The 27,953-nt window shown below is 39.9% G+C and overlaps 1 protein-coding gene, 1 non-coding gene and 1 pseudogene across 3 annotated transcripts; all 3 read left to right on the forward strand.

Annotated features, from left to right (window-relative positions):
- The first annotated feature begins 45 nt into the window (after positions 1-45).
- On the forward strand, positions 46-1,260 carry LOC120363660 (keratin, type I cytoskeletal 18 pseudogene; annotated as a pseudogene).
- A 5,282-nt stretch (positions 1,261-6,542) lies between these two features.
- Positions 6,543-20,286, forward strand: OSTC (oligosaccharyltransferase complex non-catalytic subunit). Of its 2 annotated transcripts, none has more exons than XM_074396553.1 (4): positions 6,543-6,744; positions 11,682-11,775; positions 13,614-13,811; positions 15,084-19,703. In XM_074396553.1, exons 1-4 carry the CDS (start codon positions 6,606-6,608, stop codon positions 15,178-15,180), a joined length of 528 nt encoding a protein of 175 aa, XP_074252654.1. In that variant the 5' UTR covers positions 6,543-6,605; the 3' UTR covers positions 15,181-19,703. The 2 variants fall into 2 exon arrangements, with proteins under 2 accessions (XP_074252654.1, XP_039324443.1); XM_039468509.2 differs by lacking the exon at positions 15,084-19,703 and adding an exon at positions 19,710-20,286 and having other exon boundaries at positions 6,549-6,744.
- LOC120363753 (U6 spliceosomal RNA) lies at positions 8,333-8,439 on the forward strand. Its single transcript, XR_005579204.1, has one exon. It is a non-coding gene; the product is annotated as a U6 spliceosomal RNA (small nuclear RNA).
- Positions 20,287-27,953: the final 7,667 nt, after the last annotated feature.

Here is a 27,953-nt window from a genome sequence, read left to right on the forward strand (position 1 = left end):
TGATGCAGGCGCCGGGGGCTCTGGTTCCCGCATCTCCGTGTCGCACTCCGCCAGCTTCCTGAGCGGCGTAGGGGTGGAGGGCCTGGCCGAGGGGATGGCCAGGGGTCTGGCAGGAATGGGAGGCATCCAGAACGAGAAGGAGACCATGCAAAGCCTGAACGACCGTCTGGCCTCCTACCTGGACAGAGTGAGAAGTCTGCAGACCGAGAACCGGAAGCTGGAGAGCAAAATCCGAGAGCACCTGGAGAAGAAGGGACCCCAGGTCAGAGCCTGGGGCCATTACTTCAAGACCATGGAGGTCCTGAGGGCTTAGATCTTCGAAAATACTGTGGACAATGCCCGCATCATTCTGCAGATTGACAATGCCCAACTTGCTGCTGATTACTTTAGAGTCAAGTATGAGACAGAGCTGGCCATGCACCAGCCTGTGGAGAGCGACATCCATGGGCTCCACAATGTCATCGATGATACCAATGTCACTTGGCTGCAGCTGGAGACAGAGATCGAGACTCTCAAGGAGGAGCTTCTCTTCATGAAGAAGAACCATGAAGAGGAAGTAAAAGGCCTACAAACCCAGATTGCCAGCTCTGGGTTGACCATGGAGATAGATGCCCCCAAATCTCCAGACCTCGCCAAGGTCATGGCAGAAATCCGGGCCTAATATGACGAGCTGGCTCAAAAGAACCAAGAGGAGCTGGACAAGTACTGGACTCAGCTGACTGAGAAGAGCACCATAGTGGTCACCACACAGTCCACTGAGGTTGAAGTTGCTGAGATAACGCTCACAAAGCTGAGACGTACAGTCCAGTCCTTGGAGATCGACCTGGACTCCATGAGAAATACAAAGATCAGCTCAGAGAACAGCCTGAAGGAGACGGAGGCCCGCTACGCCCTGCTAATGGAGGGGCTCAACGGGATCCTTCTGCACATGGAGTCAGAGCTGGCACAGACCTGGGCAGAGGGACAGCGCCAGGCCCAAGAATACGAGGCTCTGCTGAACATCAAGGTCAAGCTGGAGGCTGAGATCGCCACCTACCGCCGACTGCTGGATGATGGCGAGGACTTCAGTCTTAGTGATGTCCTGGACAGCAGCAACTCCATGCAAACCATCCAAAAGACCACCATCTGCCAGACAGTGGATGGCAAAGTGATGTCTGAGACCAACGACACCAAAGTTCTGAGACATTAGGCCAGCAGAAGCAGGGGACCCTTTGGGGAGCAGGAAGCCAATAAAAAGTTTGGAGGTAAGAAAAAAAAAAAAGTGCCTACTGGACTATAGAATAGTGCCATATTGTAGGCTCGTTGGTTTCTTCTATGGCCGACTGGGCACTCAGCCGTGGATCTAGCCAGATCAGCCTTAGTGAATTAAAGGCCGTGCATAGCTTCCATCCCTCCTGCCATGGCCACTTCATCTGTAGGCCCTTTGGACACAAATGGATAGGGAAAGAGGCTGACTGAAGTCCACAGAATGGGACATCTTGTCCACCTGATTCTAAAGCTCCTCCTACGCAGAGGTTGCTCTTTGGTAGACACTCACATAAGGCACAGATATCTTTACATTTTGTACACCTGCAGGAAGGTCTATCCACATGCCCATCCTCCAGACCTCCTCAGTAATTTTCCTGTTGTGTTTCTTCCCATTCCCCAACCATATAACCAAATGATTGAGCATGAATCACTGTAGATCTTCAACTCTTGCTATGGCTCCTTCCAGGCAAAATGAACAACAAGGTACACTGCTAACATTTACAATCTAAATGGATGAAAATATATGATGGAGAGTTAGTCATTAGAGATGGACTAGAAGTTCTAAAAGATGTTTTGTTTCTGTTTTGCTTTTTTTTATATACAATCTTTTAAGACTACAAATGTTAACTTCCTTTTGGAGCAAGAGTTAAGAGTCACTGATTACATAAAGTTTCACTATGTTGGTCAGGCTGGTCTTGAACTCCTGATCTCAGGTTATCCAACCACAGAGGCCTCCCAAAGTGCTAGGATTATAGGTTTGAGCCACTGTGCCTGGCCACTGCTAGCATAATTTTTAAAAACAACCTTCAAAATGTAAAATAACTACATCAGTAACACCAAACCCCACAATATTGCATTAGAAAGAGTTTTTATTTAGATCATGAGACATAATAGTGCTTCATATTCATGCTTATACAGAACCTAGCTGGAAAGAGCATAATTCAAGAGACTGTCAACCAAACTGCAAAATGTCTTCATAAATAAAAAGACACGTTAATATTATGTATTATTATCCTACAGAAAACAAAGCTACTAATTTCCTCTCTAACACATATTTAAATAAACAGAAATCAGTAATATTTGTAGCTTTTGTAATTCTGGTTTGTTTAGAATTTAGTTAAAAACTTATTTATGGGCTGGGCGCGGTGGCTCATGCCTGTAATCTCAGCACTTTGGGAGGCTGAGGCGGGTGGATCATGAGGTCAAGCGATAGAAACCATCCTGGCCAACATGATGAAACCCCATCTCTACTAAAAATACAAAAAAATTGTCTGGGTGTAGTGGGCGTGCCTGTAGTCCCAGCTACTTGGGAGGCTGAGGCGGGAGAATTGCTTGAACCCAGGATGCAGAGGTTGCAGTGAACTGAGATAGTACCACTGCACCCCAGCCTGGGTGACAGACAGAAATTCTGTCTAAAAAAAAAAAAAAAAAAAAAAAAATTTGTGGAGCTCTCCTTCTCTTTTGACTGGCAGAACCATTTCTAACTTCAAGGCTTTTTATTAAAATGTTCTACATTGAACATAGAAAGCTTGGTAGACATCACCTTTACACGTTTTTCTTCTTTGAATATGTATTTGCTTCTGGATGGTAAGAATTAGTAACTTTTGCTTTTATGTGTAGCTTAAAGTGACAGCTCTACTGTATATTATATTGTAAACTGTGTTCCTCTCAACATTTGTTCTTCTTCATTTATAAAATAGACACCCACTGAATTATTGGATTATATGTTTATTTAAGGGCATGCTCTAATGCTCACTGTTATAGTCATTGTTTCTTTGGTTTTCAGTTACAGAGTTTATGTTATGTTTAAATAGAATACTTTTCTGTAGGAATTGTGGGTTAGCACATGGATGATAACAGATATGCATATCTTACTCATGAAAGGTTTCTTTTATATATGGCTTATAGAATATTACAAACATATTGAAAAAATATTTCAAAGCTTAAGGGGCTAAAAAATAATAATGAATTGCTTCCTGGAGCAAACTTACTTTTTGGAAAGTGATAGTAATAATTCAACATATAAATTCAACATTTCATAAATAATAAAATTGCTGGCTGGGCGTGGTGGTGCACACCTGTAATCCCAGCACTTGGGGAGGCCGAGGCGGGTGGATTACGAGGTCAAGAGATCAAGACCATCCTGGCCAAGATGGTGAAACCCTGTCTCTACTAAAAAGACAAAAAATTAGCCAGGCATGGTGGCAAACACCTGTTATCCCAGCTACTCGGGAGGCAGAGGCAGGAAAATCGCTTGAACCCGGGAGATGGAGGTTGCAGTGAGCCGAGATTGCGCCACTGCACTCCAGAGCAAGACTCTGCCTCAAAAAAAAAAAAAAAAAAAAAAAAAAAAAAGCCGGGCGCGGTGGCTCAAGCCTGTAATCCCAGCACTTTGGGAGGCCGAGGCGGGTGGATCACAAGGTCGAGAGATCGAGACCAACCTGGTCAACATGGTGAAACCCCGTCTCTACTAAAAATACAAAAAATTAGCTGGGCATGGTGGTGCGTGCCTGTAATCCCAGCTACTCAGGAAGCTGAGACAGGAGAATTGCCTGAACCCAGGAGGCGGAGGTTGCGGTGAGCCGAGATCGCGCCATTGCACTCCAGCCTGGGTAACAAGAGCGAAACTCTGTCTCAAAAAAAAAAAAAAACAAAACAAAACAAAACAAAAAAAAAAAAAAAAAATTGTCAAGTCAGAACACACTTATAGTTATTTTATTATTTATGAAATTATTTTTATTTAAAATTATACATTAATAGTATATAATTACTATTATATATTAATAATATATAATTCTATTTTTCCCAAAATGTATATAGAAATTTTGTGGCCCCAGTATATACAGGAAGAAGGATAAGTATATAAACGTATACCATCTTAAACCTTTTAAATCTATTTTTCTTGTAAAGCAATTGCCTTTTAAGTCTCATCCAATCACAGACTATACCACACTTTTTGAGTTTATTTCCCTTTCCAGGAGTCAGTTTTGTCGTATGCAAAGCAGTCATACTAGTATTTACCTAACATAATTGTCATGAAGAGTATATAAGTACAAATGTAAATCACTTAACATAGTATCTGCCATGCAGTAGTGAATTAATGTTACATTCTTTTTTACGTTATAAAGGAAATTTTAAAAAATCTTTAATCCCTATGTTTTTCCTCATTTTTTAAAGCAAAATATTTTATTTTTATTTTTTCTTTATATCAAAGCAAAATACTTTAATTGTTCCAAAGTGTTCCTTATTTATAGGACCGTGGGAATTTCAGTAACATTCTGCTTTACAGTGCCCAGAGAAACTTCCTACGTATAAACGCTGGTTCTGGTGTAAATGCATTCATTATTGGTGTTATCATTGGCTTCTACATAAGCTAAGATTCGTGTAGCTCCGTTAATACATAGGTAACAAGACTCTGGGGGAGACTCTTACTAATGAACAGTAAGGGCAGCAAGCCTCATCTGTGCTTAGAATTGGATACTACAAGCCGGGCGCGGTGGCTCAAGCCTGTAATCCCAGCACTTTGGGAGGCTGAGGCGGGTGGATCACGAGGTCGAGAGATCGAGACCATCCTGGTCAACATGGTGAAACCCCGTCTCTACTAAAGATACAAAAAATTAGCTGGGCATGGTGGCACGTGCCTGTAATCCCAGCTACTCAGGAGGCTGAGGCAGGAGAATTGCCTGAGCCCAGGAGGCGGAGGTTGCGGTGAGCCGAGATCACGCCATTGCACTCCAGCCTGGGTAACAAGAGCGAAGAATTGGATACTACAATGTTTTGATAGTATTTTCATTATGGTCTTCAAACCATTTCTCAACAATTGAGTTGTGAGCTAATTAGAAGTACAGAACCAATACATGGCATCCTGTTTAAAAAAAAAAAAAAAAACTACTGGCTTAGCAACAAGCAAATAAAAAAATATAAAAACATTGGCTTTATAATGTGTCAGTATGCTCTGGATTTATGTAATCAGTGACTCTTAACTCTTGCTCCAAAAGGAAGTTAACATTTGTAGTCTTAAAAGATTGTATATAAAAAAAGCAAAACAGAAAACAAAACATCTTTTAGAACTTCTAGTCCATCTCTAATGACTAACTCTCCATCATATATTTTCATCCATTTAGATTGTAAATGTTGCCCAGACCAGAGATGGTGGTGGTTCACACTAGGGTGCTATTGGTGGAATGGTGAGGAGCAGATGAATTGGAGATATTTTGGTAGTACAGCCAAAGAGACGTGCTAATATTTTGGACGCAGAAGGTTAGTAAGGAGAGAAATCCAGATGACTAAGATTTTTGGCCAGTGATTTTACCATTTACTGACATACAGATGACCAAGGGAAGAGCAAAACTGAGAGGATGAGTTATTCAAAGTACTATTTTGGTCATGCCAAGCTATCGGCATTAAGGCATCCCTGGCGAGATGCCCTGTTGACATCTGTGATCCAGGCTGGATTTTTTTTTTTTTTTTTTAATTGGTAATAGGCCAGGCGCGGTGGCTCATGCCTTTAATCCCAGCACTTTGGGAGGCACCGGCGGGCGGATCACGAGGTCAGGAGTTCAAGACCAGGCTGGCCAACATGGTGAAATCCCTTCTCTACTAAAAATACAAAAATTAGTTGGGCGTGGTGGCCTGTGCCTGTAATCCCAGCTACTCAGGAGGCTGAGGGAGGAGAATCGCTTGAAACCGGAAGGCGGAGGTTGCAGTGAGCTGAGGTTGCAGTGAACCGAGATCGCGCCATCTCACTCCAGCCTGGGCCAAAGAGCGCTCCGTCTGAAAAAAAGATAATATATTACTTTAGCAATTATTCTTATTATGAAGTCTTATTATTACCATGACTACTTCGTGAAGTAAAAGCTCAGCAGCCTCTGGCTTTCCCTATCCCTTCAAAAAAAAAAAAAAAAAAAAAAAAAAAACGGTGAAAGACATTTCTACACAAAAGTTCCCATTCATTCTCCCTTTCTGGGAACCAAAGCGTCTCCTGTCCAATCAACTTCCAAATTTCCTGCGTCAGCGAGTGGGAGGGGCTCAACTAGATTTGTCGACCTCCGCTTCTCTAGCTTGGCCACGTTAGAAGTCCTGCAGGTCCTTCAAGGTACATAAATCACCTTTTATCCGTTAGAAAAAAGTAGAGCATATTGTCACAACTTAAGTTTAATTAAAATAAATAACTTATGCCACTTAGTTATATTATTTGTTGTTTTATTTAGTTTCTTGTTTTTTTTCTGTAAGTATGGAAACCACCTCCGAGTTTTACGGATCTGCGGGTCCTTTCCCCGCGCACGCGCAGTTGTTAGGGAGGGCGGACCTGTTTCCGGGTGGCGCGTGGGGTTTGAGGCCGCTTTGCTGCCACCAACATGGAGACTTTGTACCGTGTCCCGTTCTTAGTGCTGGAATGTCCCAACCTGAAGCTGAAGAAGCCGCCCTGGCTGCACATGCCGTCGGCCATGACTGTGTATGCTCTGGTGGTGGTGTCTTACTTCCTCATCACCGGAGGTAACTCGGGCGGGCCCGAGAGGCTGAGGCGCGGAGAACTGACCAGCCCCGGGAGGCGGGTCTGTTCCGCTGACTCTCAGCGGCGGGTGAAGGATCGCTCTGCTTTGGATCTTTTCTGAGGGTGAAGGGAGTTCTGGGGTTCGGAGTGTTAACGTCCAAGTTTATTCGCCCTCACGCCCTGTCCTTTGTCTTGAGAGAATTCGTGTTGTCACTTCTATTGCTTTTCCTCTCCTTCTAGTCCCCTATCCCAGGGATCTGAGTCAAATATATTTTTCAAGCCTAAATTGTTGCTTTGTATCGCTTGCCATACGTTGTTTAACAAAGGTCCTGGGAAAGTCTAGTTTGGCCAGCTCCGCTTCCATGGTTGGTCAAGAGCTTGTGGAACTTTTAAACTTGACTTTGTCTGGGAACCGTGGAAGAAACTTTACAGTCTTTAGATTTGTTGGCTCAAACCAACGGTCCTATGTTGCTTTTTGCACGACCAACGGTCCTATGTTGCTTTTTGCACGATCTACAATAAATATGAATGGAATTTTCTGAAAATCACAGGTTTGATAAGTATTTGAGATTGGAGATGAGATTTGCAGACGATACTGTATTTCAGTGGGCAGAGGAGAAGTAAAAAAGTAAGATAAATAGCATTACTATTAAATGCTTATGAATTATCTATCATCTTATTCTGTCCTTTTCAGATAGAAAATTGCAAAGGGGCGTTGCCTTATGTACTGGTGAGTTGGCAATCCGGCTACAGTCTTTTCAGAGCCACTACCCTTTCAGACCACAGTTCCAAGATCTTAGAGCTATGCTACTGTACGTTTAGATGTACTTAACTTGGAAATTATAAAATTAATTTAGATTTGGGGAAGTGGTGTAGTTGGAAATTATAAAATTAAAGCTATGGATTTGGGATAGCAAAAGTAATTCTGCTTTTAAGGGAGTGGCCATATAATTGTTATTTTCATAGATGTTTTGTGAGAATAGTAGACACTTGAAGGGGGAGGATTCAAACTGAGAGAGCTGAGTTCTAGAAGGCACCTTTGAATTTACCGCCTTCCCCCAATCTAGAATAGTGAGAATTAACTTACGTTCATTTAAATAAATTACGTTAAAATATCTGAGTTACTTTTAAATACTTTTTGTTAACAAGATACTATCTAGCATTGCATTAGCATTAACATTTGCTTAGCAAATTAATAGGTACTGTACTGAATAAACAAAATTTAAAATGCATGTGGCTTTTAAAAAATAGTAGAGTTGTGGCTGGGTGCGGTGGTTCACACCTGTAATCCTAGCACTTTGGAAGTCCAAGGCGGGTGGATCACGAGGTCAGTTCGAGAACAGCCTGCCCAACATGGTGAAACCCGGTCTCTACTAAAAATACAAAAAATTAGCCAGGCATAGTGGCAGGTGCCTGTAATCCCAGCTACTCGGGAGGCTGAGGCAGGAGCATCGCTTGAACCCGGGAGGAGGAAATTGCAGTGAGCCGAGATCACACCACCACACTCCAAGCTGGGCGACAGAGTGAGATTTCGTCTCAAAAAAAATAGAGTTTTAAAAATAATGTAGAATAATTTAATATTATTATTGAGTGCTCGCTTTGGCAGCACTTAAACTAAAATTTGAATGATACAGAGAAGATTACCATGGCTCCCATGCAAGCATGACTTGCTAATTTGTGAAGTGTTCCATATTTTGCACAGTTCACAGTTCATGTAGGTCATTAGACCAAAAAAAAAAAAGTCATTATTCAATAATAATAATGAATAATGCTAGTTTCTTTTTTGTAACCTTTACTTCCCTTGGAGTCGGATCCTTTGTGAGAAGCCTGTTTTCTTTGTTGCCCTCTTTTTTTCTCTGTTGATTATTGTAATGGGGAGATTCTTTGTCCTAACCTTGATGGAAAGTGGAAAGGATGCTTTTTAGTGGCCAGGTCTATCAGGTATCTTATATGATGATTTGGCTTTGCCACTGGAAGGGAAGAAGTTTCTTCTAAAAACTGAGCGCACCTTTATAAATAAACGATATTTATTGCTGACAAATAGCAAATAGATACTGAGTCCCTGTTAAGTTCCAGGCACTAGGTACTGGAGATAATTGAACAAAACATAAGGACCTTGACCTCCTGAAGCTTGTAATGCCATAGTTAAGACACATTAAATGTCACATAATTTCTTTGTCCATTAAAAATGGCCACAAAAATGGGCTGCGCACAGTGGCTCACACCTGTAATCCAGCACTTTGGGAGCCTAAGGCAGGTGGATCATTTGATACCAGGAGTTAGAGGCCAGTCTGGGCAACATGGTGCAACCCTGTCTCTACTAAAAATACAAAAAATTTGCCAGGCGTGGTGATACACGCCTGTAGTCCCAGCTATTTGTGAGGCTGAGGCAGGAGAGTTGCTTGTTCCTGGGAGGCAAATGTTTGCAGTGAGCCGAGATCATGCCACTGCACTTCAGCCTGTGTGACAAAGCGAGACTGTATCAAAAACAAGAAACCCCAAAATTAGCCAAGCTTGGTGGTGCAGGAGGTTGAAGTGGTAGGATCGCCTGAGCCTGGGAAAGCAACGCTGCAGTAAGCTATGATTGTGCCACTGCACTCCAGCCAGGGTGACAGAGCAAGACCTTGCCTCAAAAAATAAAAACAAACAAAAAAGTGGTTACAAATATGGTGAAAGAACAGGAGGTTTTTGAGAAAATAAAGGGAGTTGGAAGCATCATCTGGACTGGGTGTGGTTCCTGAGGAAATGATATGTAAGCCAAAATCTGAAAGACTAGGGGAAAGGATATGCTAGGCAGAGGAAAAAGCAGGACATATATGGTACCAAGATACCAATTAGGTGGCCTTTGAAGTTAACTTAGACTATACTAGGTTTATGGCAATGGAGATTAGGATAATAAAATGGAAGATATGTTGGTAGTAGATTCAGTAGGTCTTGAATTCATTGGGTTTAGGGGGAGAATGAAATGGGAAGGAATCTTACAGGTTTCTGGTTTGAGCACCTGAATAGACGGACGTATCATTTCCTAAGATTGAAGAAACAGAGTTTTTGGTGGAGAATGGTGCACCAGAGGTTGTTTTAGGATATAATTAGTTGGATATGTCAAATGTGCAGGTAGGAATCCAGACCTGAGAAAAGAGGCCTGTGTTGAATGAAGTTGGTCAACTAACAGTCATTTCTGGAACTCCCATGAAACATTGAAGAGCATGGGCCAAGTCCCTGTTCTTAAGGAACTTACATGTAATTCTAATGGTACTGGCATTATTTGAGAGACCTTGGCACATCACATTGAGAGTCTTTAGCACACAAAATTGAAAGCCCTGGGAGTTCACTTGAGAGACATAGAAGAGGACAGTGGACCAATCCCTGAGGGCCTCCAACATTTAGTAGTTTTATAAAAGAAGAGCCCCAATAGAGAGGTAGCAGGAAAACATGAAGAGGTGTATCACAAAAGCCATAAGAAGAGGTGTTTTTCAAGAACTGGGTTTAGTAAACTGGATCGAATGCTGCCAAGAAGTCTCCTAAGATGAGAACTGAAAAGTGTCCATTGAATTTGACAACATGGAGATCATTGGTGACCTTAGAAAGAGCAATATTAATGGCAGAAACCAAATTGGATTGAGTTAAAGAATGAAGGGTAAGTAAGGAAGGAGAGATGGCAAGTTTGCCTAAGTCTTTCTAGAAGAAAGTCTGACTTCCTTTCAAAAAGGAAAGAGAGAAATAGGATGTTATCCAGGAGGATCTGAAGTCAAGGAGGGTTGATGTAGGTAAGGAGATGTTGAAAATACAGGAGAGAGGAGAGATACCCAAAGGAATAAAGTCCCTGAGAGTCCAAGTGGGAGTGAACTCCTGCTAGCTGCAGAAGGGACCCCACATAATAGGAGGTGTGAATCTTCCTCTGTGTAGCTAGAAAGGAGGAGGTGAGGCTGGATTCAGGTACCAGGTATTTGTAGATTGGTGGGGAGAAGACAAGGGAATTCCTATATGATTGTTTTTGTCAGGCTAGAATGAGGGAGATAGGCTTGTTATACTTACGAAAAGCTGGAGATGAAGACGTTCGAGAACAGTGGAGAAGGTAGAGTAGATACTGACAGCGAGAGATTGAGAAAACTGTTAGTGTTGATGAACATTAATGTTAATCACCATGATGACATTATGACATAATCATGGATGTTAATGTTAATGATTATGAATCTCTAGTATTGCCATTCTGCCTGATAGCATGGTTTTAAAATGTCTCCTTGTTTTACATTTAAGCAATTTCTTTAGTTATTTTTCAATTTATAGAAACTAATCGTATCTAAGACAATTTTTGTGAACTAAAGTATAGCCTTTAATGTTAAATGTTTTTTATACTAAAGTCAGTCCTGAGTATTAGCAAATGTTATTGGGTGAATTTCCTTTATGAAATTTGTATTTCTTTTAGATATCATACTGTTTTTGAAGTAATTTTAAAACATTGAGTTGAATGTCTGAATGATTTATCAGAACCTTAGATTAGTTGGGCCTCATTTGTTTATGATAATATAATCAAAGCATTCCTATTTAAAAATAAATAAACCTTGGCTGGACACAGTGGCTCACACCTGTAATCCCAGCACTTTGGTAGACCGAGGTGGGTGGATCACTTGAGGTCAGGAGCCTTACTAATATGGTGAAACCTTGTCTCTATTAGAAATACAAAAATTAGCTAGGCGTGGTGGAGGGCACCTGAAGTCCCAGCTACTCCAGAGGCTGAAGCAGGAGAATTACTTCAACCTGGGAGATGGAGTTTGCAGTAAGCCAAGATCACGTAACTGCACACTCAGGCTGGGTGACAGAGTGAGACTCTGTCTCCAAAAAAAAAAAGTAAATGAACCTTAAGGGACAATGGAAAACTATAATCCTGTTTTCAAAAATTAGGAATACAATCTGATCTGTTCTATTGTCTTTCTTACAGGAATAATTTATGATGTTATTGTTGAACCGCCAAGTGTTGGCTCTATGACTGATGAACATGGGCATCAGAGGCCAGTAGCTTTCTTGGCCTACAGGTAAAAGATACCTTTTTGAATGATTTGGTGGTGGGAAGGAAAGTTGCTGGAGTATGCCTGCTTATTTAAAAATAGAGTGAAATCGGCTGGGCATGGTGGCTCACACCTGTAATCCCAGCACTTTGGGAGGCTAAGGTAGACAGATCACAAGGTCAAGAGATCAAGACCATCCTGGCCAACATGGTGAAACCCTGTCTCTACTAAAAATACATAAATTGGCTGGGCATGGTGGCACACGCCTGTAATCCCAGCTACTCAGGGGGCTGAGTTAGGAGAATCACTTGAACCTGGGAGGTGGAGGTTGCAGTGAGCCGAGATTGCACCACTGCATCCAGCCTGGGTGACAGAGTGAGACTCTGTCTTAAAAGAAAAAAGTAAAACCTATGGAATCCATCTGTATTTAGACAATAGCTGTTTTAAAATGCTGAATTCTCAAGAGCAAGAGTATATTATTTATTTATAAAGAAATAAAGTATTTCATAATGATTGATGTATCACCAATTTACAGTAGGGTATCAGTTTAAACAACATTTATTGACTGTTCTGGGGGTCAGTGAACTATAGCCACTTTTTTCCCGCCAAATAAAGTTTTATTGGAGGTAAGCATGCCCATGTGCTATATCTGATCTTCGACTGCTTTCAAGCTACGGTGGCCAAGTTGAGTAAGTATGACACAAACCATATGGCCTGCAAGCCTAAGATATTTACTATATGGGCATTTAAGAAAGTATTTCTAAACTATGCCCTGGACTATAATATTAAATAACAAAAATATTTTTGAGACTTGAGGGTTCTGTTTCAGCAGTGAAACCCCATTTTAGTGTGGTTTTGTTCTTCTGAATAATGCTTATATTGCTTTCTAAAATTTACTTGATAAATATCTACCTAAACATAGCCATATATTTTTATTTGCAGTAATGTTTATATGTAGAATATTTCTGGAAAGATTTACTGTTATTCTCTGTGGAGGGGAGTTAATGACAGGTTGATTGTTAAGGAGGCCTTTCATAGTGCCCTCTTCCATACTGTTTGAATTTTGAACTTGGTGCATATGTTGTGTTTTCAATGAAAAAAAAAAACAAAAAACCACACAGCCCTATTCACATATGCCTATGTGTAATCATGACTCTTTAACGAGAAATTTTCTTTCTGAGGTCCCTGAACTATGAGAATTTGATCAAAACTCTGTATCCCTAGAAAAATATCACACACACACACACACACACACACACACACACACACACTCTTTCTCTCTTTTACATATAATTATAAGGGCTTATAGCTCACTGAAGTTCTTGTGGGATTCATGGAACCTTAACTTAAGAACACTTGCTTTTTAAAATATTTCCATTTGAAACAAGAAGTTTATTATTATTAACATAAAACTTCAAGAAACACATCTGACCAATTCAAAATTAGTTTGAAATTGATAGTAGAAATTTAAATAGCATAACTTTTTAAAAAGCTAAGCTAAAGTTCTGGATAAAGCATTCATATACATAAAGTATGAGTATTTATATAAATGATTGTGTTAGTTGAGGTTTTACAACTTTTTTTGAATGTGAACTCCATGAAGACAGAGATTTTTGTCTGTTTTATTTATTGTTGTATCCCCCAGGACCCAAAACGGTGCTTGCTACCAAATAGACTTAATAAATATTTGTTGAATGGACAGATGAATATCCAGAGGTGTAGTAAAATGGTTGTAAGGGTAAGAATAAGAAATTTAGCACAAAAATGTCTTAGCACAATGGAAATAGGAATTTCAACTTAAGGGGAAACATTTCTATTTATTGTCTTCCTATGGTCATTCCTATGGTCATTCTTTTCTTTTCCAGAGTAAATGGACAATATATTATGGAAGGACTTGCATCCAGCTTCCTGTTTACAATGGGAGGTTTAGGTTTCATAATCCTGGACCGATCGAATGCACCAAATATCCCAAAACTCAATAGATTTCTTCTTCTATTCATTGGATTCGTCTGTGTTCTATTGAGTTTTTTCATGGCTAGAGTATTCATGAGAATGAAACTGCCGTAAGTTATTTGTGTAATCAGCAACTTATGAAGCAAACTGATAAAATGATTACCTGGAAAACATAAAGTCATAGAAGATTTAATTTAACTTTCATTTACACAGATGAAAAATCCAGAAACCAAATGTATCTGTGACTTGGTCAAGGGTATAACTGTAGTTATAAAATGGAAGCCAGTAGATCTTCTTAGTTGTTATAGCCATGAAGTTTCATGAGAAAATTTAGTTACGTTGTCCTGGCATCAATGACTGAAGATAGTCATTGTTTCTTTAAAATGCCTTTTGGCTAATCTGTAACACAGGATTCTAGTAGTAATAATGGTAGGGAATGGTGTCAAATCATTCATTGTTGCTGTTCTTTGAATATTGGTGGGAAGAAAACCCATTATGCCTTGCATGGGAAAGGAGAGTTATTGCTCTTAAAAAAGATGGGAAAAGAGTGTTTATATATGTGTGTGTGTATGTGTGTGTGTTTAAAGTGTATTTAAATATTATTTTTATTCAGAAAACTTTCAGTATCTGTAGAAGAAAAATAAATTGGCTTATGGCATCTTTTATAATTCTGTTTATGATTATTTACTTGAAATATAAACAGATATAATCACATTTCTATATATTCTGATTTAATCTGTGGGTATATTAGTAACTACAGTAACAACAGGAAATTTGGGCAAGCATAGTCCAAAGATTAGGTCTTAGTATTTTCTTGTTTAGGGACTGTGTTAAACATCAAGTGTCAACTATTCTGATTCTTAGTGTGTTTGAGTTTTACAAATTCACTTGTTTTATGACTTAACCTGTCCATTTTCTATAACACACCTGGAGTAGAATGGGCAAAAGTACTTATCCCACAATCATCTCGTTCTCATTTTAGTGCTGGCAGGATGGGAGGGAGAGTGTGGAGTTCTTTGTCAGCTGAATATCTGTGTGTCCATATAGCTGCCTCAGTTTTCTCTGGCAGCAGCTCTTATTTTCATTTGGGGAAAGCATTTCTGGCCGTTAGCTAAGTTGTATGAAGACTAAGGTACTCCAGCCTCTTCTTTTTGTTCCTTGTTTTTCTGCTCCTAGTGGAAGTAAGTCACCATAGCATGGTAAGTTGTACTGGTATAGAAGAGACTGAAGTTTTCATTAGCAGAGCAAGAAAAGAGGAGATTCCCAGGGAGGATAAAGAAGTTATTGAAAAACAATGAATCGTCATCAGATTGTCTTTAGCTGCCACTCTCAGGGCAGCTTTAACTTAAAAGCAGAATCTTTGTTTTTGTTTTTTTTTTGAGATGGAGACTTGCTCTGTCACCCAGACTGGAGTGCAATGGAATGATCTCAGCTCACTGCAGCCTCCGCCTCCCAGGTTCAAACAATTCTCCTGCCTGAGCCTCCTGAGTTGCTGGGATTACAGGCACCTGCCACCATGCCCAACCAAAAGCAGAGTCTTAAAAATTAAAAAAAATAAATAAATAAAAGGTGGCCTGTGGTGGCATGGTAATGCTCTAAAATTAGGCAAGGTGTTCAGTTGGAGAAGGAGGGATGGGTTCCTACATTCAGGCAAGTCTGTTATAAAGCTGTCTAAAACTGCTTGAAATACATACTATCATATAATTGAGGACAAAAGGCCTGCCTTATTCCAGCTGGCCTTTTAGCAATTTCACCTAGTGTTTGTTAAGCTTGAGAAGAAAAGCTAAGCAGCTTCTGGATAAATCCTGAGATCATGTTCGGAAAACAAGTTCTCTAAAAGGGAGAAAAGAATAAAAAATACGAATATAATAATATTTAAACTAACATCATTTAGGGAATGATATGATACATATATGTGATTTCATGTAATTGAAATTTAGCTCTATAAATACTAAATCATTTATTCATTTTTGGCAGACCTCTTTCTAAAGCATTTATTGTATTACACGTTAACACTCAAATTTGTATACAGCAAATATTTATTATTTGATACCTATTATTTACTGGACACTGTGAGATTAAGCATAATTTAACCTTGACTAAGGATCATTTTACATTTCTGTTATACATAGTACTACTTTTCAGTTTTGGGCTGCCACTTATTAACTCTGAGACTTTGAATTAGTTCTGTGAACTCTCTTGGCCTCAGGTTCCAAACCTGTTAAATGAAGTATTAATAATATAGCTTGGGGAGTTACAGTTGTCAAGATTAAATGAGAAGGTATGCAGTCAAGCATAATTTAAGTGTTAATCAATATCAGTGTTTTCATTCCAGAGTCCTAAAAGTTCTGTGTTTCAAGTTAGATTATGACCACAGTTTCAAAAATACATGAATAAACCATTACTGTTTCTAAAAGAAGAAAGTGAGGTTTCCATTTCTCAGACCATTGGAATAGGTAGTAGACCAGCAGTGAGGAGACTTGTGTTTTAATGCTGGTTCTGTTATTTTCTGGCCTTGTGATTTTGAGCAAACCACTCAATTGCTGTCACACTCTTCAACTGTAAAATGAGACTAATCCCTGTTTCACACACTTTTTTAAGATTGTTGCAAGGGTTAAATGCAGTAATTCATGTGATAGTGTTTTGAGAAATCTCTGTTAGTACTATTACCTAGCACAGTGCTTGCTTTCATTTACAGAAGGCACTGAGTGATTATTGAAAGAATGGCCTTAAAATAAAGATTAAATAGAAGATCCTTCATGATGGCTTCTCCTGTCTCTAGTTGGTTTTTGAGTTCTTGATTTACTTTTTATTGTATTTATCTACAATTTTACTTTTGTAAAATTCTCACAAGCCTGAATATAAGATTATGAAATTTTCTGGGTCAATGAGAGGGAGCTAATGATTGTAATATAATAAGTGTATTTCAGCCATTTTATTTTTATTCCCTACCATGAATTATAGTAATTTACTTGTTCTTTTCTTTTTTCTAACATGCTATCTTTATAGCATTATAATATTTTTTGGTACCTCTAAAATTTTCCTTAAGGTTTTAAGTTTGGCAGCTTTGAACAGGACATGTGTATTTAAATATTCTTTTCTCTGTACATATAGGTTGACAAGCATAGGTCACCCACTAGTTACAAGGAAGGATACTATAATATATGACTGAATTAAGAGATAGAGTACAAAGTGTATATTCATATATAGAAGTATGCACATGACAGGAAGTTACTCCTTAATACCCTTGTTTCATAGTGTAAGCTAACTGTTAGGTACCTTCTACTATAGAGTGCAGATATTAGTGGATACTTGCTTAAAATCTTTTTGAACCTTTTTGTGTGTGTGTGAAGCTTACGCTTTAAAGTATCCTTTTTGTGACATATCAGGCATTACGGTAGCAAATTTATGTGAGGTCTTTAAAGTCAGTGTATATAAAAAGTTTTTAGAGAACCTTTTTATTTTGTAATTTTTGTTCAGTTTTGGAGTTGGGAGGAGGTGAGAAGTAGCGAGTTGTAAAGGTGGTTGTGGTAGATGAAAGTTCTCTTTCCTCAGAGTATGGATTGGCCAGGCTGATATAACAGAAAGAAAAGGTTTGAGTTCTAGGTTGATTGCATTGGCTGAACATAAGTCTAAGTTGTGTAGGGAGTCAAGTGAGTTCAGAAGCTGAGAGGGAGGAAACTCATATTCTTGAGTGTTTGCTGTGTGCCAAACACTGGAGGAGACCTCAGTATTATCAAGTAGTTTTTAAACCCTATGTTACCAGTGAAGAAACTTGGTACTCTAAAAATAGCAGCTAACATTTTAGTTATAACTATGAGTAGCTAGTACTGTATGAGTAGATGCCCTTATAATCCTTAAAACCCTTTGAGGTAACTCCATTTTACAGATGAGGAAACTGAGTGAGGTTTGCCCAGGCTCATGCAGTAAGTGGTAGAAGCAGGGTCAAACGGAGAGGTGTTCTGAAGAAGCTGTAGGTGAGTATAGGGTATAGTAACCGCCCCCCTCCCCCCCGACCCCCACCCCCCGCCCCCCGCCTTTTGTTTTGAGACGGAGTTTTGCTCTTGTTGCCCAGGCTGGAATGCAATGGCGTGATCTCGGCTCACTGCAATATCCGCTTCCTGGTTTCAAGCGATTCTCCTGGCTCAGCCTCCCAAGTAGCTGGGATTACTGGCGTCTGCCACCACACCCAGCTAATTTTTGTAGTTTTAGTAGAGACAAGGTTTTGCTGTGTTGGCCAGGCTGGTCTCAAACTCCTGACCTGGTGATCCAGCCACCTTGCCCTCCCAAAGTGCTGGGATTACAGGCATGAGCCGCTGTGTCTGACCCAGTAAAAACCCTTTCTTAATGTGGATACTTGTACATAATTTTTCCAATTTTTCCTGATCCTGCAGATCCTTAATTAATAATGGACTTTAAGGGTTTATTGCCAAAGGAAAGGTTTGGAACTTTCGTAATACCAGATTTAATGCTTTAATTTAAAGGGGATTTCAGGGCCTAACGTGCACATTTAATAAAGGATCTCCTATTTGACCAGCATGAAGTTTGACCTTACCAGCAGGTACAACTAAAGCTCCTAAATTTTTTTTTTTTTTTTTTTTTTTGAGACTGAGTTTCGGTCTCGTTACCCAGGCTGGAGTGCAATGGCGCGATCTCGGCTCACCACAACCTCCGCCTCCTGGGTTCAGGCAATTCTCCTGCCTCAGCCTCCTGAGTAGCTGGGATTACAGGCACGCGCCACCATGCCCAGCTAATTTTTTGTATTTTTAGTAGAGACGGGGTTTCACCATGTTGACCAGGATGGTCTCGATCTCTTGACCTTGTGATCCACCCGTCTCGGCCTCCCAAAGTGCTGGGATTACAGGCTTGAGCCACCGCGCCCGGCCAGCTCCTAACTCTTATCCAGACATTTCCTAAAGTATTAGAGGTTCAGGGGCAGATGTTTGTGCACACTGTTTTTTGAAGTCTCAAAGGCTCACCTTCCAGGCCTGAATGGCTTCTGATTTTCCCACTTCTCTTCTGGTAATATTAGGGTTTTTAGAAATCCAAACCAGTTTCTTCCCATAAAAAATAGTTTGATTTTTGTTGTACTTCTGAGAACCCAAAGTAGATTGATTTTGGCTCTTAACTTTAACTTTTAGATACCATTTTCTTTTCTTTCCTTCCTCTTCTTATTCTGTGTTATTTAGCATATTGCTTTGTAACTTTAAGAGGGAAGGGCAAGGTGTGGTGGGTCATGCCTGTAATCCCAGCACTTTGGGAGGCTGAGGTGGGTGGATTACCTGGGGGGTGATGGGGAGGTGTTCAAGACCAGCTTGGCCAACATGGTGAAACCCCGTCTCTACTAAAAATACAAAAATTAGCCAGGTATGGTGGTGGGTGCCTATAATTCCAGCTACTCGGGAGGCTGAGGCAGGAGAATCGCTTGAACCTGGGAGACGGAGGTTGCAGTGAGCCGAGATCGCGCCATTACACTGCAGCCTGGGCAACAAAAGCGAAACTCTATCTCAAAAGAAAAAAATAAAAAATAAAAAACTTTGCTACGCCTCAGGCTTGTAATCCCAGCACTTTGAGAGGCTGAGGCCAGCTGATCGACTGAGGTCAGGAATTTCAGACCAGCCTAGCCAACATGGTGAAACATTGTCTCTACTAAAAGCTGGGCATGGTGTTAGGCACCTGTAATCCCAGCTACTTGGGAGGCTGAGGCAGGAACCGCTTGAACCAGGGAGGTAGAGATTGCAGTGAGCTGAGATCACGCCATTGCACTCCAGCCTGGGTGGCAAGAGTGAAACTTAGTCTCAAAAAAAAAAAAAAAGAGAGAAGGGTAGTAAAATAAAGGCTTAGTAATTTATTTGTATATTGGGGTGAGGGGGGCCAGATATGAAATAAGGACCATAATGAAGAATCATGTAGTTATATTTTTGGATTGTCAGTTGATACATCATAAAATTTGTTTTGGCATTTTGAAACGTTGCTTCCTTTTCACTTTTTGTACTTTATTTCTGCAGGGGCTATCTGATGGGTTAGAGTGCCTTTGAGAAGAAATCAGTGGATACTGGATTTGCTCCTGTCAAGGAAGTTTAAAGGCTGTACCAATCCTCTAATGTGAAATGTGGAAAAGAATGAAGAGCAGCAGTAAAAGAAATATCTAGTGAATAAGCAGGAAGTATATTGAAACTTGGACTAGAATTCCTTCTTGGTTTAAAGAGACAAGTTGATCACAGTATTTTTTTTTCCTGCTGACCTGCTATACCAATGATGTTGAGTGGCATTTTATTCTCAGTTTTTCATTTCTTAAAGAAAATATACTCCGTATCTACAACTATAATACCAAGTAAAGTGATTATTTTTTACAACCCCCTTAACATTTTTTGGAAATGACATTCTGATTTTCAAAAATTAACATAAAATCAAGAAGCAAGATTCCATAAGCTGAGAACTCTGGACAGCTGATCAGCTTTACCTATGGTGCTTTGCCTTTAACTAGAGTGTGAGATGGTAGATTATTTCAGATATGTATGTAAGACTGTTTCCTGAACAATAAGATGTATGAAAGGAGCAGAAATAAATACTTTTTCTAATTAATACCTTTTATATTTGGTTTTTAACTGACAGTGTTAAGTTTTTGGTCTGTTAATCAGCTAGTCCCATCTTACGACTTTCTGTAGCTACTATATAATTGGCAGGATGCTTTGAGAGGTAGCATCTTTATATCCTTGCACATATTCAAGCACAGACTGAGCATCTATGTCAGAGTAGTAAATGTGAATGTGCAGTTGAAAGTTCCCTTCAGATGTTCATTTTCAGTAGATGACACATTTTGAGCACATGTAAAAACATCTCTGGACCAGTCTGGTCTTAATTTCTTCAGTCCAGGCCTTTCGGTTCTTCCTCACTGGCCGAGGGCTTCACTTCTCTGATGGCTCAATCCATTCTTTCCTAAGGTCTTCAAGTTTATAGTGAAATTTCCTCTCAAATAGGCTTTTTTCCTGCTTATTCCAAGGCTGATTTAATTCTAACCATTTTTTAAGTAAAAAAAAAAAAAAAGACTTATTCATTTATTCAGAAAGTTCTGAGTACCTTTTTCATGCTAGGCAGCACTGAGGATGTCATGGTGAGTAAAATGAATAAAGGCTGTGCCCTTATAGAGCTTACATTGTTGTGGGGGAAATGAGTCAGTAGACCTAAAATGTTTTAAAGTGTCAGATACTAATAAGTGCAACAAAGGGGAAAAAAAGCAAGGCAAATGAAGGTCTGTATTCTAGAGAATAATTGGAGAGATGGAGAAAAAGGGTTCCTATATTCCAAGACTTGAGAAAGGAAAACAGGACCTGTATGTACTTACCAACTTAAAATGCTTGATTCAGTAGTAAGAACCTTTTTTTTCTTTTCTTTCTTTTTTTTTTTTTTTTGTCATTTGCTGTATTTTAAAACCTCGTTCAGGCCGGGCGCGGTGGCTCAAGCCTGTAATCCCAGCACTTTGGGAGGCCGAGGCGGGTGGATCACAAGGTCAGGAGATCAAGAGCATCCTAGTCAACATGGTGAAACCCCGTCTCTACAAAAAATACAAAAAATTAGCTGGGCATGGTGGTGCGTGCCTGTAATCCCAGCTACTCAGGAGGCTGAGGCAGGAGAATTGCTTGAACCCAGGAGGCGGAGGTTGCGGTGAGCCGAGATCGCACCATTGCACTCCAGCCTGGGTAACAAGAGCGAAACTTTGTCTCAAAAAAAAAAAAAAAAATTAAAACCTCGTTCAAACTAGATGGACAGGAACTAACTCATAGGTGATTATGGTCTCAAAAGTCTGCTTTTTGTCATTGATTGAGTAGGGAACAGTTCCTATTTAAGTACCACAAGATGATGCTGTTAAAGTTTGTTATGTCTTTTCTGTTTAAAAGCTCTTAAGGCTTTTTTGGGGGATAATAAATGTAGCTTTACCAAATACAGTGAAATAAATGTAAAACAATTATATTTTAAAATATAATAGAAACTATTTTAAATCAATATGTAAAGTGTTTTGCTGGTAAAAGTACAATGATTATGTGAAGAAACAAAATCATTGTACTAGGTTTAAAATGTTTTGGTGACATGAAACCAAAATGTCACAGTCTGAGGGAAAGCCTGCCAAGCAAGTAATGTAAAAGAGGTTAAATAGGTGAGAGAATAAATTTGGACAAAGTTGGAAATAAATCTTTGATTTTGTCACAGGAAAGATCCCCCAGGGAGAGGATACTAAAGTGTAGCTAGAAGAGCAGAATGTTGTAGTAGAGCAGAACTCCACAGCCAAAGAAGAAGGAAGGGTGCAGAATTAGGGGAAACTGTCAGAGAGTGAGAGAGAGTTGACACGGTTGCTGTCAGCCCAGTGGGAGCTCCAGAGCAGACTCCCTGTCAGTTGTTGGGGAGAAATGGCTAGACCCCTGTCCCACTGCATTGTCAGGTCATTGGCTGAAGACCACTTCACCTGGCTAGAAAGTTGAGGTAAACTCCAACAAAGCCAATAACAGGGCTATCAGCTAGCCACAGCTGGGTAGCAAGTCCTTACAGCTGGTTAGCGAGAGTCCTTTCTTGAGATCTGAGCAGCTCATCTCTGACAAAAATTTATAAAGAACACATCCTATTTATAAAATTAAAATGAAATTCTATATAATTTGTTTAGAATGATTATACTGTGATTGTTTACTTGAATTTAGTTAGAAGTAACTTAGGTGCTCAGTAAATAGTACATTTCTGAAGTGTGAAGTTGGAAGAAAAAAATTTTTTTTTTTTTGCTTGAATTTTGCTCTGAGTAGCAGAGCAGTTGTTTCTATTATGTGCAGCTATTTTCTGGTGCAGATCAGTTTTTGAACATAGTAATAAATACACTTTTATTTATTCAAAGGAAGGCATGTGCCAGATACTGGATTACATCAGAATGAGCAAGAAAGATACGGCATCTGTCCAGGTGGAACTTAAAGTCTGGTGAATACACACAAACAAAGCAAAGTCTCTGCTGTAGGAGCAACACCTAAACCCAGATTTGGGATAAGGGAAGGCTGTAATTTGTTGTTGGAACAATGGGTTTCTAGTCTGCTTAAAAGTATCAAGCACTAATGCACGTTCGTCCAAATCTTTTACTCATTTTTCTTATGTACTAAGACTTAATTGCAAGGAAGAGAAACAAGCTATCTTAAAGAGGACAATAGGATACTGGAGAATCAGGACACTAAAGACAGGAATGCAGCTGGGAGTATTAGAATGGGGAATGTAGTGCTGGAAGGACTCTTGTTCATTTCTGATATATTGTGTGGGTCTGTGTAATGCTTTCCTCTCAGACTGGTCACTTCTTTTTTTTCAAATTTATTTAGTTATTTTACTTCAGGTGCATACTATATCTGGCATTTCTCCCCATGTTATCCCTCCCCTTCCTCCCTCCACACCCCCTCCCTGCTCTTCCCCCCTCCCCAACTGCCCCCTGTATGTGATGCTCTCCCTGAGTCCACGTGTTCTCGTTCAACACCCACCTATGAGTGAGAACATATGGTGTTTGGCTTTCTGTTCTTGTGTCAGATTGCTGAGAATGATGGTTTCCAGATTCAGACGGGTCACTTCTTTAACCAAGAGAGGTTGGGTTCCATCTGTGACAAGGCACTGGAAACATTACCTGGTTGATCAGTGCCCCTCAGCTGGCTTTCTAGATGACAAAAATTATTTTTAATTCACATAGTCAACCAGTCTGTGGGACTTAAAACAGCCAAGGGAACTCTGGGGATATAAAACAAACAAACAAAACAAAACAAACAAACAAAACAAAACAAAAAAACCTCGTCTTGACACAGCTTATCAAAGAGCAAATCTTTGGGCTGTATTCAGAAAGTACAGTATTCCATCAATTTAGCTATCAGTAAAGTTGAGGAACATGCCTATGAAGTACCATTTCAAGTGAAGACCAGCTATAATGTCTGATGTAATAATTGGTGATATAGATTTTAAAAAACATTATGTCACACGGCATCTTTTCCTGAATCTATTAATGATGGTGTTGACAGTGCTCTTTTGTGAGCCCAGCCCTATATCACCAAGGACATACCTAGCAAGAAAGTGAGGACAATATTTTTGTTTAATGTTTTACAATTTTGGCCTTTTAAACTGTCTGACTTGAAGAAAATAAATCAGTCATATTCAAGATCAATCTATACAACATGTTTTACAGTATTGTTTATATTTTCAAATTTAATTGACAAAAATTGTGTATTTTATATATTTACAGTGTGCAACGTGTGTGTGTGTGTGTGCGTGTGTGTGTATGTGTGTGTATGTAAATGTGGAAGGGCTATGCAAGCTAATTAATGTGTGAGTTACCCCACGTATATATCTTTTTTTGGTGAGAATAAAGTCTCTCAGCAATTTTCAAGTACACAATATATTGTTATCAACTGTATTCACCACAATGTACAATAGATCCCTTGAACTTATTCCTCCCGCTTAACTGAAATTTTGTGCTGTTTGATCAATGTCTCCCCAATCCCCCCATTCTCCAGCCTCTAGTAACCAGCATTTTACTCTGAGTTCAACTTTTCTAGATTCCACGTTTCCAGGACAAAGGTTAAACTTATCAGATTGTACCTCTTAAGTACGTGTAGTTTGGGGGTTTTGTTTGTTTTGTTTTGAGATAGGGGCTCACTCTGTCGCCCAAGCTGGGGTGCAGTGGTGTGATCATGGTTCTCAATGCAGCCTCCATCTTCTGTGCTCAAGTGATCCTCCTAGCTCAGCCTGTCGAGTAGCTGGGACTGTAAGTGTGCACCACCATGCCTGGCTGGTTTTTTGCATTTTTTAGGAGAGATGGGGTCTCCCTGTGTTGCCCAGGCTGGACTGGGTCTCCTAGCCTCAAGTAATCCTTCCACCTCAATCTCCCTAAGTGCTGGGATTACAGGTTGTGGCTTACTTGGCCTGGCTCAAATATATGTAGTGTTTTTAAAATGTCAGTTATCTGCAGGAACAGGAAACAAAATAATAATAATAAAGATAAAAAATAATGTCAATTATATCTTAAAGCTGTTTTTAAAAAATCAGGCTTTTAATAAGGCACACCCTTGAATGTAGACTTCTACTTCTTCCGTCCTCTCTGGCCATCCCTCAGCCCTGCTGCACCCAGTGGTCTAGCTACCTCTTTGCAAGATTACCCGAAGTCCACTTGTTATCAGGTTTATGGAATTCAGTTCATTTAATTTGTTACAAAATATACAAGAAAATTCTAATTTCATTAGCCAAAAGAAGGTGTGCTCTAACTACTGTTGACTTTACCAGTGATGGGAACTTCCTTACCTCTCAAGGCAGCCCATTCCATCTTGAGATCACTTTGTCTTTTAGAAAGCTGTTTTTTGTTTTCGTTAATTGGTTTTGGTTCCACCCTTGTGTCTATACAGAACATACTCAGCTGCACACCATAATGACAGCCAGCGTTTCAGATATTAAAAGCCTGGCTTGTGCCTCCATTTTTTTTCAGGTTAGCCATTTCTAGTTTTGCAGGCTCAGAAACATAAGGTCTGGTTCCTTTATGATCACTCTTGTGTAACTGCACTCTATGTTGTTCTATGTTCATTTGAAAATAAAGTCCCCAAAAGAATATGTAGTGCTTTTAAAAAGCTTATACTTAGACCAATATAGCCGCTTTTGATAGCCAAATACTTCTCCTAAGCTATGTTAATGTTAGTGTTTAGGCAATACTTACTATTATTACAAGCAATACCATGACTTTTTAGGTGCTCAGCCTTTGGGACCAATCAGATTTGGATTCGTAAGCCGCCTCTGCCAGGGACCAGCTGTTTCACCTGTAGCAAGTTAAATATTCTCCAAGCATCACTTTCCTCTTGGTAAAATGAAGACAACAATACCCACCCCAGCCTCTGGAACATATGAGTTGCTCCACAAATGTTACTTCTCAGTTTATCTGCAGTTATTTTCCCCCTCACACTCCATATTTTTTTCAGTGCATGATTGTACATTCTTCTCAGGGGATGGAAGTGGTATAAATGTGTATACATTGGCAGGTGTGATAAATACAGTTGAAGCATGGAATGTCTGCTTTTATTGCTGTGTTCATTTAAACTATTGTTTTTATGGTTTATGTGGTATCTATTGCAGGGTGGAAATAGTTTCAAAGCAGCATGATGCCACTGCTCGACCGAAGGCCAAGGAGCTGCCTTTGGGTAATGGGTGGCACCTCCTCTTCAAAAAGTCCATTTCTTCAGATGCCTCCTGTCGAGGATGAATCTTTGCACATGTCATTAAGTACTTATGTTGGCAATTGCTCCATCTCAGAAAAAGAGTTTTCTCTTGACAGTGAAGTGTGAGCACCAGTCTAAATACAGAGCACTCAAGGTCTGAGCACGTTAATAGGAACAGCTATAAATCAAGAGTCCCCAGCGCTGTCTGCACTGTTTTAACTGAGATGAAAGGAAAAGAGCTAACAAGTTTAACCCCCCATGGCAATTGCTATACTGTATCTCTTCACATACACTTTATACTTGTATAATAACATATTTCAGCTAGCAAAAGTGGCCTCACATCTATCATCTCATTTAACCCTAGGAAGGGCCCACCCACCTCCTGGATCTTTTAATATCCTAGCAAGAAATAGCTGGCTACATCAGCAAGGGACAGTACCATGCTGGGTACTTTATACGTATTACTTCCAGCACTGACAGCAGTCCATTCTAGTAGATATTGCCTCCTTGTAATAGAGACCAGCTGGGATTGAAAGGAAGCGTGTCTAGTTCTAAATCCCTTGTACTTTCAACTAGGTCATCATACACTTATGTTCTAATTCATTATTAAAAGTCAGTCTTTCCTATGGATAGTGGTCACTTTGAGAGGTGGGGGTAGTGACCCGAAAAGGATATAAAGGGGGTTGCTGGTAATGTTGTTTCTTCATTTGGATGCTACTTAGTTGAGTGTGTACCCTTTGGGAAAACTCACTGTGTTGTACACTTAGGATTTGTGCACTTTATGTATGTTTGGAAGAAATATTTCAATAGGAAACATTTTAAAGCTAGTTTTTCTTTTGGAAGTGTAAGCTTTTTACCTATTTGTCTCCAGAATCTAACTCTATGTGCCCGTATGTTGCTGTGGAAAAAATGAGCTCATGACCATTTGGCTTATTTACAGTGGATAAATGAGATCGAAAAACACAGAATCAAGGGAAGAAGTTGCTTCTTCCAAGAGTAATGCTTAGTCTTTTGGGTCATGGATGAATTGGAGATTTGATTAAAGTCACAATCAAAGGAGAAATAAAGCATACGCATTCTGTATCAGGAACTGTGACAAACTCTTTGTATATATTAGTTCCTTACAGCTGTATCATAACACTGAGAGGTGGTGTGTTATTCCCTCTTCCGCCCTACCACACACATACACACACACACACACACACACACACACACACACACAGAGTTTTGCCTGTTACTTTCAAGGTATTCATGAATGTCCTAATGTACATCATCCAGAAACACAGCTTAAGATCCCCTATCAGACTGAAAAAAAATGACAGAGGAAATTTTTTTTTAAAGGAATGGATTATGGAAAAGGACTCAGATTGTTAATTCAATGAAGTTGTAATTTTGTCATTTTACATTCCTTTGTTTCCTCTATTAGCTCGATGTCATGTCATTTTTCTTTTCTTTTTTTTTAGACAGAGTCTTGCTCTGTCTCTCAGGCAGAACAATGGCAAAATCTTGGCTCGCTGCAGCTTCGACATCTGATCTCACGCAATCCTCCTGTCTCAGCCTCCAGAGTAGCTGGGACTAAAGGCACGTGCCACCACTCCTGGCTAGTTTAATTAAAAAAAATTTTTTGTAGAGATGAGGTCTCATGTTGATGAGGCTGGTCTTGAACTCCTGGGCTCAAGCAATCCTCTCATCTCAGTCTCCCAAAGTGTGGGATTACAGGAGTGAGCCACAGCTCTTTTTTTTTTTTTTTTTTTTTTTTTTTTTTTTTTTTTTTTGAGACGGAGTTTCGCTCTTGTTACCCAGGCTGGAGTGCGATGGCGCGATCTCGGCTCACCGCAACCTCCGCCTCCTGGGTTCAGGCAATTCTCCTGCCTCAGCCTCCGGAGTAGCTGGGATTACAGGCACGCGCCACCATGCCCAGCTAATTTTTTGCACCTTTAGTAGAGACGGGGTTTCACCATGTTGACCAGGATGGTCTCGATCTCTTGACCTCGTGATCCACCCGCCTCGGCCTCCCAAAGTGCTGGGATTACAGGCTTGAGCCACCGC

Source organism: Saimiri boliviensis, chromosome 3 (assembly GCF_048565385.1).
Source record: "Saimiri boliviensis isolate mSaiBol1 chromosome 3, mSaiBol1.pri, whole genome shotgun sequence".
NCBI lineage: Eukaryota > Metazoa > Chordata > Mammalia > Primates > Cebidae > Saimiri > Saimiri boliviensis.